Genomic DNA, 12,735 nt, shown 5'->3' with positions numbered 1-12,735 from the left:
TGAGGGAAAGTTTAGTTTTTTCGCTTTGTTTTCCCCCTCTGGCTGCTTCGAACATAGCCATATATTCCTAAGATGTTGTCTGTATCTAAAAGGAGATAGCTAAAAATCAGGAAATGAAACTCTTGGATATTTTGGATCAATATAGCTTTTACTAATTAACGAAAGACAGTGATAAAAATTAGTTTGAGATCAATACCTGCTAAAAGCATAATACCCCCTCTTTAATCTTTGGGGGTTATTGGGGATTCTTTACCACCACAGTTTAGACTTTTCCATCACTGTAGAGCTTATCAAATAATGTCGACTGGACTGGGTGCTTGTGTGCAGGAACCGTGGTCTGTATTTATTTAGTTCAGCATGTGTCGTGGAAGGATGTCATGTATTTTTTTAGATAATTATAAACTTAGCTATTTGTTCTTTGGAATCATTTTGCTTCCCGACTGGAACTGTTATGTGTAATTTAGATGTCAGAAAATGTCACGTTATTGTGTTTGAAGTTTCAGCGCAGAATGCCTGTTATTTCTCCTTTGTGCGTTTTTTCTTTACTCTCGCCACATGAATGACAGCTCTTGTGTAATGCGAGCAAAAAATAAAACGCAGGTAAACATAATGAGCGTGAAAGAGCATTGGGCACACGCTGAGCTTTAAAACCGATCCAGTTTTCATCCCACAAACGCTCAGATTTAAACTTGAAATGTGAGAGAAGCTGCTAGCACCACTCCTGGTCTCTTTTGTCAATATCCCTCATATTTATTTAAGTCTTTTCGCAGTTCTGCTCAGGCCTTGTGTGCGTGTCTTGGCTCCAAAAGTGAATTTGTGTTTTTGAATGTCGGACCCTACCCACGTAACACCCACAGCGGGGTCCGGACATTTCACCAAACACAAATCCGTCTCTGCTGCTTGAATCCTGGGGCTCTTTTGAGGATGGAGTCCTTTTGCTGATAATTGCGGCGTGTCAAAACATATTTATTCTAAAAGTGTGGCTTAGACGTTCATACTTGGGCGGTAGTGCAAGTGATGTGCCAGTTTTTGAAAGAAGAGTCATCCAAATCTCCAAACCACAAAGATGAAGAGATTTGAAGATGTTTTGTAAAGCAACAAAACAGCATTGTCATGTTAACATAAACAATATCGACGTCAATCTTCATTGAGACAGAACGGAAAAATATGATTAGCACTGATGCCACAACAATAGAGTTTTCATTTTCAGTGGATTATGGTTAGTAAATAAATGCATGATGGTGATAGTGTGTCACGCTGTGTCAGCATCAAAACTTAGCGAGGAGTTAATCAGTTAATCAGGACCAAAATGAGATCTAAATTAGGACAATCACATACACAACTGGAAAGGACTTAAAGTGATAGTCTGGAAGTCTAAATGTTTTACAATTTTTTTTTTTAATGTGCAAAATCAACCACCTGGTCTTGCATTTTGATGTAAAGTAAGTACAAATATGCCTAAATTATTTTTTGTATAATCCCTCCTTCCCAGGTTTCCGCAGCTAATCACAGTCTAGTATCCTCCCGCGTTGACAAATGAGACGAGCTTTTCCTGTGAACCAGCCTGCCAGATCCAATCAGGAGGGAGGGGGAGGAGCTTGATCGTTTACTTTAAAATTCTGTTTCTGCTCTCCTCATTTTGCAAACTAAGAAGGGCTTTCTGGTCCAAGAGGGGGAGGAGTTCACTTTCACATTTCACCCTATCTCTCCTCACTTTGCAAACTTACAGACTATCACTTTAACTATTTTGGATGATATTTAGGCAAAGAAATGAATACATCTTGCGACGTGTCATGGCTTCTTGTGTTGTGGATATTGCAGAAGTTAATTATGATAGTATGATCATAGATGTGGTCAACACAAACACATTTACACAAGTATCAATAAGTGTTTGCATTGCTTTATCACACTTTAAGCTCTAACATAAGGCTCATTTGTGAACACACTCACTAAGAGCTTATCGACTGTAAGAATATGAATGTAAACAGCTCAATCACTCAATCAATCAAAAAAGAAACATTGATAAAGATAAACCTGAGCTTTGCCTTTGGAGATTTCATTTGAAAAATGTATTGTATTTGCCCTGGCATGCTCTCAATTTGAATTTTTCTCTTTGCTTATGAATGTGACTTGTGTTTTCAATAGCAGTGAATGACATTTTAGAGGAAGAATGCAATTTCAGCAGTTGTTGTTGGAAAGCATGTTTTCTTGGAAAAGTTAAAAATCTGTTCACAATGTTTTTGTTGTTTTGTAAACCTCTCTAACTGTTACATTGTTGTATAGAACTTTGTTTTACTATACATTCAAGCTTAGATTTGCATTTGTGTCATGGTCCTCCTCTCTTGCAGGTATTGGCGGTCTTGAAGATTTTGTATTGAAGTCAGCCACTCTGTCCTCATCTCCAGCCTGCCCTCCCTTCACACCACTGAACTTTGAAGCGACGCCCATCGTACGGGTCGCCATTGAGCCTAAACACCCAAGTACGTCTCCTCTCAACAAAGCACTACTGTTTTTATGTAATGTGGTTCTCAAAATTGTGGAAATAATTATGTGTATTTTATGTTTTTTTTTGTTTAAAGGGATATTTCAGGATTTTTTACATAGGGCCTCATTTCCTAGTTAGTGTTGTTAATTTCTGGAGAGATTTTTTCTTTAATTCATGCAGTTCTTATATTTGAAGAGTTTAGTGGAGCTAGGCTAGTGCTAGTCTAGCGCATGTCCATGGTAACTAGTAGCCGACATTAAAAATAGTCTGACCCAAGCACAGTGCACCTGAGTGAAATTACTTATAACGCCAGACTACCAATATTAATGTCTGTGTTCACTGAATCTTTTTTTAAATATAACCATTTTGCATTTAAAAGAACTTATATTTGAGCTGCATCAGCTTCCTGGTTGTAGCTACATACCGGCGGCGTGATCTCCTCGGTTACCGGATCTACATTAGTTTGTTTACCTGCGGCCGGCATTACTACACGTGGAATTCACAAAGGAGCTTTCTACAAATCAGATATGGCAACGTTTGGAGGACGACCCCATGATTTTGAAGAAGTGTTCAATGCAGGCTACTATTTACCGTGGACATGCACTATCCTAGCACTAGCCTAGCACCACTAAACGCTTCAAATATATAAGGACTGCATGAATTAAAAAAAAAAAAATCTCCACTCTGAATAACTAGGACGTGAGGCCCTATGTGAAATCCTGAAATACCCCTTTAAGAGCATCATAGTGCACTACACTATGTTTAGAGTTAGCCACAGTTAGCCTCCTCACTTCTTATTACTTCTTAATTGGAGCTTTCAGGAGAAATGGACATTTGAAAGCATGACAGGTAGGTTCAGTGCACAATGGCACAAGCTCGCATCGGGTTGGCTACACTCTTAGCATCCAGCAGCTAACCAGTAAAGGTTATTACAAAATGTATAGATGATTGAATGGATTCTGTGTCTGTGCCCCCATCTTGTCACGAGCTGGAAACTGCAGTCATTACTATGAGTGGACGGCGGTGTGTGTACAGGGGTACAGGGGTGGTGAATGTGAAAGGTCCACTGTTGCTCTCTTGTTGTATTGACTGTACCCTGTCTGTGTGTAGGTGAGATGCCAAAGCTGGTGCGGGGCATGCGTCTGCTGAACCAGGCCGACCCGTGTGCAGAGGTGCTCATTCAGGAGACAGGGGAGCACGTGCTGGTCACAGCTGGAGAGGTGCACCTGCAGCGCTGCCTCGACGACCTCCGCCAAAGGTCTGGTCACTCAGAATGAAATCTGTGATATGATTTTCATATTCAAATAGGAGTTTCAAGAAGGTAGACATTCAACAAATATGCACAAAAAAAGGCTGTGAAAAGATATTAGACCCTGGGCATAAACAGAAAGTATTGGACCAGCTGAGAAATATTTGCATATCTTAGCTTGGAATTCCTTGTAAACCTTTAAAAGTGAAAAGTAGTTTTAGATTTGTGGTTCTTTTATTTGCATATAAAGTGGCGCAACTATTGCAGCCAACACATCATGCTTAGAAAATAGTTTCTTGTAATTTGCTGTCTTAACTTTCCTTCACACTCTTTTGCCAGACTTCTTCCCATGTTGAGATTAATGGATTTTCAGTCCAATATTTTTTGTCTCAAATATTTAGAAAAAGACTGGTTTCACTTTTCTCTACACAATGACATTAGTGCTATGAATTATTGACCGGCTCCTTGCTCGGCTGAGTTACTGCAATGGACAGCAGCTCTTGACAAACAGACTTTTTGCCAGAACGGGCCTAAGTCCTTGTTAGATTTGTCATTAGGAGACAGTCAAACGCTTTCAGCCTGGGCAAAAATCAAACGCTGTAATTGTCTCGTTAGCGCAGGGGAAGGTGACACCATTCGGAGAGGCCCCAGTTAATTAAAAGGGGTTTTAATGAAATCAATTGGACTGAGCAGACGGCAGGGGAGAGATGAGGTAACGCTGTGTTTCTTGGTAGTTTCCTGAAGTACCAACATGAACATCTATATCTAGTCCTTTAGGTTATACTATTTTTTTGTTGAAGGCCAAGGAAAATCATCAGTTTGAATTTCTCTTCACCCTGTTTTCAAGTTACTTAGTATTATCAGTTGAACTTGTGGTTCTTGTAACATTAGTGAGCAGAGTCACGGTAAGGGGGCGTGTCTGTTCCGTGGGATTAGGGAGAGTCCGTCTGAAAGCCCAAGTGCTCTATTGAAGGACCTTCTGTAGGAGCCTTCACAGAGGAATTAGTGGAAGTTGGTAGCAAAATGAAGGGGAAAAGTTGTGTATATATATTGATATTTGCACTATACTGTACACACATTTACAAGTTAACAGAAACCTAAGGAAACCAAAAGGTGTACAGAATCAAGTTACTGAAATGAGCTAAACAAACAAGTGTCACACCTTTCTCTGTGGAGTTTGCATGTTCTCCCCGTGCGTAGGTTTCCTCTGGGTACTCCGGTTTCCCCTACCACTAAAAACATGTACAGGATGAATAAGAGTGTGAGTGTGGGACAACGGATGTAAATTAGCCCAAGGCTTCAATCAGACGTGGTGTGTTCATTAAAGGGACTATACAGAGTTTAAAAATGTTAAAATTAAGTATTTTCCTCCCCCTACATGTTCCAGTAATGTCCTAATGTTTGGAATGAGCTCAGACCTGTTCACCACAACTGCCTCTAAATCCTTCACTGTCACTCAAAAAGGTGTTAATTCATGCACGAGCTTAATATAGAAACTGAAGTTATGCGTTAGACCTGAGGTGGCAGTAGTGAGTTTATAAATGACCAACTTGTTTCTAGTTCCTATATTTCTATTTTAGCCATTCCAAAGTAAAGTATAGGCATTTATATGATATACTAGCTGAGACCCGGCCTTCGGCCGGGCCTCGCTAGTCTCCACATTTGATATTCTGAGATTATGAGTGATTACAAAGAAATGTCCAACCCGTCACACAGTTCAGCTGTAGACCAGTGGTTCCCAACCCATTCCAAAAACTATGGCCACTACAAATGTGTAAAATAATGAAGGCAAAAAACAATTTCAAACAAACTGCAATTGGAGTGTTTGATGCACCCGTGCTCCTTTCTTATAAACTACGACAATATTTTCGCTAAACTCGGGGAACAGGATTCAAGAGACAGTGGAATAATTATGGATAAATATGAGGGGTTGAGCTCTAACGGTTTGGGTCACGGTGCAGGACCCGTGGCTTGGTGCATCATGGTAGTGTACAATAAAACAAATAATGAGTAGGTTTTGAACAGAAATAGCCTAATGATCGTTGTTAGACAGTATGTATAACCTTACAATAAAATTGGCAATGCTTTCAAAGCTGCTTTAGGATAAAATGTACCTCTGGGCTCACAATACGTGAAAGCAAAAAAGAAAACAAATGGTAAAGCAGCAAAGTAAAAAAAAAGAAAAAAACTACGCAGTGCAGGCCATGCGCTCGTGAAGTTGTAGTTTCATTTTCGCTTTCACTCACACGGAGGATAAATCAGTCGGAGCAGCGCGTTTGATTAGAGGCTCGTGTTGGAGCAGGTTTTGGGCAGGAGAGACTTAAACAAAGACACGCAGATGTCTTTTGGAGGATGTACCTGTACCTGTGCGGAGCGTCTACAGCTGCAGTTTAGGGTGAGTGACGATGGCACACAGCGGCCTGTTTGGATGCGCGTGCGCACACACATACACGCCTGCGCACGCACACACACACACACACACACACACACGCACGCACGCACGCACGCGCACGCAGCCCTGTTTGGATGCACGCGCGCACACACACAAACGCGCGCACACACACACATCGCCCTGGTTGAATGCGCGCACACGCACGGCAGTCAGATCTCGTGCACTCGCGTAGTTGTGACGGTGGGTTGTCCTCGGACAGCAGCACCGCAGCACCGCGGCTTCCTGGTGTTCCCAAACGGTCTCCCATCCCAGTCCTAACCAGGCCCGTCCCTGCTTAGCTTCAAAGTCGGTATGGGAAATAAACATGGCGGCGCCCAGGCGGCGGCCATTGAGATAGCGTTTTCTATAATAGATTGTACCTCTACCACTATGGAGCACACATTTTTGTGATAAATAGATCACAAAAAAAACTCCGCTCATACAACTTTAGCTTTTTTAGGTAGAAATATGAATACACAACAAAAAGTTAAGTTACTTCACGGTGCAGTTAGAAGGAGTTGACATCTGCAACACAGCTTCATAAATGGCCAACACACACAAGCGTTTGGATTGACTCACCGCTCTGCTCCATCGCTGTTTACGTTATGGGACTCGCGTTGGTTATAAAAGTTAGTCCACTTTGGTTCTGGCCAAGGTTCACCAAACATCCATCAAGAGACAGTCACAGACACTATTTTGGCTGAATCCCGGAAAGAAATTTCAACTTCTGACGAGTGGACTCACTGTGAGTGGTAGTTTGGGGCAAACCAGGACTGGATCAGGACCGAACCCGGACCATAGTTAATGTGAGCCTGGGGTGAATAAAGTTCTGTACCTCTTGCAGCCAAACTCACTTTTCTCTGACATCATCGTTAGGTAAGAAAAAAGAACAGGCGTCCAGAGTAGGTTAGAAAGAGCTCCTTCTTCACAGCTTCCAGCGCAAACATGACATCTGTTCAGACGCTCAGGGGGTGCGTTAGTTTTGTCCGCAGGGGCAGCGGTGACCTGGAAGTGCCTCGGACACTTCCTTTTTTCTTTTTTTTTCCTTTATTTAGCAGCTCCAAATGTTCCATGGTTTGGCTTTTTATAAGTGTGGCTGCAACAGGTGGTTTATTAAGGAGGCCCAGGAGTTCAGATGCCGCACCAAGCAAGACCAGGAAGCAGCAGCCAATCAGAACAGACCTGGAAACCAGTCCTCCAATCCCAGGCCAGAGCTCACACAGCCAGGTTTCCATAAAGGGAAAGAGGAAATTAGCCACACACACACAAAACTAATACAAAAAGGAGGGAGACTGGAGGCCTGGGGTAATAACAGTGGGTTAGGTCAGTGATCTGCTTCAGTTATTGAGTTGTTTTGAAGATTCACCCAAACTCTCAAGATGCTAGGAAAAGCTTAAAAATCCTCACCATATTCAGTAATGAGATAAAGCTGTTACCAGTAATAGCTGTTGCATGTAGCCAGAAGACGTCTTATAGAAGTCGAAGGATTTGTTGAACAAATTGCCCTCACTTACCTTGGGCACTTTAAAGACCTGCATGTTTAAGTACTAGTATTATTCCTACAGCTGGATGCCAATCACACTATTGTCCTCTATGTAGTGGAACATTATTAGCCTGCCACTTTCCCCATTCGCCGTATGTTCATTGACATTGAGTTGAAATCTTCAAAAAGAACATGAGGCCCTTATTATCGCATTTGAATTGGATTAAAGAGACATTCTCAAAGGGATCTTACATGGTGTTCTTGTACAGGATGCGGCCTATTATTCCATCAGATCACCAGACTTTTGATGCACTTTAGATGTCTCATGATTGTTTCATTTAGGGAATTTTCGTTGAGCAAGATTTCTTTTGTGAAGTCAAACCTTAAAACTGTGCATTACACCATCATTTATGCATTTTCTCTCTTCCCTCTTGAAAACGACAGGAGGTGACATTAACTTACAATATTGTGAAGATGTTTTAGTCTTGCTCCAAAACAATATAACATTCACGAGTAACCATAACATTCTGTATCTAACTCTGAGACGGCACTTAGCATTTCCCTGTGGTTTTAGCGTATGGGCGGACATGCACTGGGCTAATTCCCTGGAGAGATCCATGTCCCCTGTGGCCTTCAGCCTGACCTCTGCCGCATATACGTTGAACCTTCCCAATCACACTTATGGATTATTGAGGAACCCATCTGTCATCCATGTGATCGGTCACTGCTGCCTGCACCTGCGATCGGCGGAGGTGACGTCAGAGCAGTCGATACATACAGGCCTGCTTTGGGAGTATCGTTGGGTAAAAGTTTGCTCATGTTCCCTTTTGTGTTCACCAAAGAAAAACAATCAAGCATTCTGCCTTCAGTGTGCATTTATGTATTTATTTTAATGAGATAAAAGTGTGGAACCATGAGTTGATTCAAATTCTAGACAGATAGCTTGTTCAATTTCCATGTTATGCACAAGGACACAGTCTGAGAGTTCGGAACATTTTGAAGTTACGTTCAGTAGCTTCATTGCTGCCGTACTGACAGCGTAGCCAGTACAGTAGAAGTGCAATGTATCGCTAAACACAGCTGGCAAGACTGCTGCAAATCCTTAACAAGACTAAATCAGTTTAGTTCTGGCTGTTCACACATGAAAAGACCATCTGGAATCTTTAGTTTGAGTAGGTTCGCGCTAGTCTTGAAATAGAAAAAAGATAATTAAATGTTTTCTAACCGGAAGGCTGCTTGTTCCATTGGCAGGACGATTTCAAGACTCATCCAAACCCAGTGGCGAGCCGTGGGGTTTCAGTGATAAATCCACCTCGTTTTGCCTCGTTCGGACATTTCACAAGAGGAATATTTGATTTTTTGATTGAGGTGAAACTACCAAGAAACTTCTTTTAACTACAAAAGGGCATAAAAAACACTTTCCAAGTTTTTCGTAGTCCCCCCTCCCCATTTTTAACCAGTTTTTCCACCTTTTTTTTTTGGTCCATCCATCTATCTATCTATCTATCTATCTATCTATCTATCTATCTATCTATCTATCTATCTATCTATCTATCTATCTATCTATCTATCTATCTATCTATCTATCTATCTATCTATCTATCTATCTATCTATCTATCTATCTATCTATCTATCTATCTATCTATCTATCTATCTATCTATCTATCTGTCTACCCATGGGCAAGACTGCATTCACTCCCTGGGGCTAAAACCCTTACCCTTATTTGCTCCCTCTCTTGATACTTAGATAGCAGCTTATAATTATTATTGTAATTGATTTGTTGTTTGAGCCTGGGTGCGGAGTAAATGATCCGGCGTGAACAAGGCTTCCCATTATTCCGATGTTTGTTCATTTGCCTGTTTGTGTCAAAGTATTTATGGCAGAAGCAACAGCTGCATTTGGCTCCAAGACCTACGAGAGTGCAGTTGCCAGGAACTAAGTGGAAGCGACCTGAGAGACGAGCCAACAGCAAAGTCAAATTGTTCCTGAAAAGTCGATGTTGCTCATAAATTAAGTAAAGTATCTACAGATTATCAGTCATTTTGTACGAGACAATGACAGGCGCATATGCTCACATTCATTAGCCTCTACTATCACACTGCACGGACTAATCCTGCTGTGACCACTACTACGGTCCTGTCTGCTCTGCCGGACCTGAATGTTTGGTTGGACCACCTTTAGCTTTGATTACATTTGTTGTGTCATAGGATCCAGTGTTACACGATGGGCGAGGGTGACCACTGCGCAAAGCCTTCTCCAGCACATCCCAAAGATTCTCAATGGGGCACGGTAGCGCAGCGGTTAGCGCTTCCGCTTCACAGCTAGAAGGTCCTGGGTTTGATTCCTACCTAGACGGGGCCTTTCTGTGTGGAGGTTGCATGTTCTCCCCGTGTCTGCGTAGGTTTCTCCGGGTACTCCGGTTTCTCCTGCCACTAACAACAAGGTGATTCTGACCATCAGCCTGGCTCTACATCGTGGTGCCCACTGCTCCTCACGGGTTGCTCCAGTGGCATCGAAGGATGGGTCAAATTCTACGGGGACAATAAAGTATACAAACAAACAAAACAAAGAAAAGTTCAGATCTGGACTCTGGGCCGGCTGATCCATGTGTGAAAATGATGCCTTGTGCTCCCTGAACTGCTCTTTCACAACATGGGCCCAATCAATTCGGGCATTATCATCTTTGAATATGCCTGTGCCATCAGGGACGAAGAAATACATTGGTAGAATAACCTGGTCGTCAACTGATCTCATTCTTTGGGCTCCTAGTGTTGCAATTGGTTATGATGAAAAAAATCTCTATATTTTCCTGGATGTCCTAGTGTATCGGTGCCCAAAGTGCCGCCCGGGGGCCAAATGGGGCCCTCAGGCTAGTTAACTGTAGGCACACATCCCCAGAGATGGGGATTTTTACTGCAAGTTGAATAATTCAGCAAGATTAAGACCTCAAAAAGTAACATTTGATTGTGATACAGAGCGGGCTTTAACTTCTTTCCTTGAACCAAGTGCATTTTCTCCAGTTCAGTGTTACCCAAATCTAAAAGCTTCTCATGTGGAAGGCAAGAGTGTAATGCCTCATTTGAAAGCTAAGGCCCACAAAAGTGATCGGAAGGTTTTTGTCACATTTTTTTGCTGCGTTTACATCCTCGTTTTCAGCGCTATTTTTATGCTTTTTTTTTTAAGCTTTTAGGTTTTGGGTGAAGCCAACTAGAGAGAATGTGTTGGGTGTGGGGAACACTTTAAACCGCTCTTAAATGCATCGAAGGTTTGACTGCACTGACCACCGATCTGTGGCCCTCCATACCATACACTTCAACATGCGGCCCCCGAGGGAAAAACAGTTTTGACACCATGGTTTTGACCATGTGAAATAAGCCAGGGTGAGTGCTGTGTGTGAGCGAACGATTGGTGCGTTTGTACGTACATTATGTTTATGCAAAGGGTCCCATGTGAAGCGCTTTGTGACCATGTCTGTGGACGGCGATATTTCCCTTTCCAGGCTAATCTCTATCTCTTGACCTTGTCCTGCACTCTCTCATCTCTTTCTCATTGTTTGCTCTCCTGTCTAATAAACTCTAGGGACTGGAGAAAAATGTAAAGACAGAAATTGCAATAGAATAGTATTTTCTCTTCTACAAAAAGTAATTGCTTAAGAAAAAAAGACTTATTGAGTTACTTCCCTCCGCCGCTCTCTCTTCTTTGTAATCAAAGTCTCCATAGTGTTACTTTCTGCCTTCACTCCGAGCTTGGGCGCAGCTCAGCTCGGATCCTCCGACTCAGCACTTTCTCGGCGGGACGCTGTTCTCTGCACTTTGTAATTACCAAAAGCCATGTTCCTGAATTCACCCAGGCATCAAGCGGCGAAACGAGAGCCCCGTTTCATCAAGTTTAAATCAAGAGGAATAAAACCGCATTTTGGAGGAGGAGGATGAGGAGGGAGGGGTGGGGTGATTGGTGTGAGGGGGAGAAGAGGAGCAGAGGGAAGAGGATGATTGGAGGAGTGTAGGAGGGTGAGAGAGTGAGAGAGAAGGAGCGGCAGTTGAAGAAGGTCAGACTCATATGAAGTCATCTGTACGGGCCAGACAGACCTCCTACATAAATGCACATCTCCATTAATATTCAAGAGCAGAAAGTGGCTCAGTAGGTCAGCGCTCACTGAGGCTGCTGAACACTCCAGTCCGTCAGACTCTTCAAAAAACCTGCTTATCTTTTCACAGTGTGCAAAGACATTTATATAACACGTGAAAGCGCTAAAGGTGCTCTCCTCACGATTAGATCAGTGGACTCTATTAAACATTTATAGCTCTCTTAAGGGGGCAGACATCAGCTTTAAGGATGAGGATTTCACCAAAAAGTCTGATAAAGCTGTGTCCTGTTTTCGAGTGGTTGAGGGACCCATTGAGAATCTCTGGGATGCGATGGAGAAGGTTGTGCACAGTGATCGGACTCTAATCAATAAATCAATCAATAAAACCGAATAAAACCGACACTTTTAAGAGAAGTAATATCAAAATTGAACTTTTTTTTTTTCATTCAATATTATTTTTAATTTTCATTGCTCAGTCCATCATAAACAGAACAGCTCATGTCCAAAAGCTCCTCAATGCTTGTGCTTTGTTCATTTATCTATTTTTATTTAACAATAGTATTGAGATGGTTACTTATTACTGCAGCTTAATGGTCTTTTTTCGCCTTTACTACAGTTCTGTGTGGATTTTTTTTAATTTGTTTATAGTAACTTAGCGAGTGGCTGCAGAATTTTGATTGTATGGCTGCAGCTCATTTTCGCTCAATATGGAATCTCTTTATTTTGGATTTTCTGAGGACTTTTTAGTCGCTGGGTTAGTTTTTCAGACGAAAAAGCCCCTGGGCACAAAACGGCGTAAGAATCGCCAGAACTGTTAGCAGGGAGTTACCGGCTAGTAGTTAGCAACATTAGCCTGTATCTTGTAAACACTGCAGACTCCACACTGCAGCACGAACAACATTTAGCTCTGGTTAAATCCAGCACAGACTCTGATTTAGGGAGTGTCATCTGTAATAAAGTCAGCTATGTGGAATATTGCATTTCCACTAAAGAATTCT

General features: G+C 42.1%; 1 protein-coding gene across 1 annotated transcript in view; it reads left to right on the top strand.

The window, feature by feature from the left end:
* efl1 (elongation factor like GTPase 1) overlaps positions 1 to 12,735 on the top strand; it is a 139,667-nt gene that overhangs the window by 92,230 nt on the left and 34,702 nt on the right. The window contains exons 16-17 of the mRNA XM_079555021.1: positions 2,349 to 2,480; positions 3,596 to 3,743. Coding sequence (XP_079411147.1) covers positions 2,349 to 2,480; positions 3,596 to 3,743 — 280 coding nt within the window. The remainder of the gene's footprint in view (positions 1 to 2,348; positions 2,481 to 3,595; positions 3,744 to 12,735) is intronic.

This window comes from Gobius niger (assembly GCF_951799975.1).
Source record: "Gobius niger genome assembly, chromosome: 4".
NCBI classification, from domain to species: Eukaryota; Metazoa; Chordata; class Actinopteri; order Gobiiformes; family Gobiidae; genus Gobius; species Gobius niger.
The sequence above is the reverse complement of the archived record's forward strand: the minus strand, read 5'-3'. Positions and strand labels throughout refer to the sequence as shown.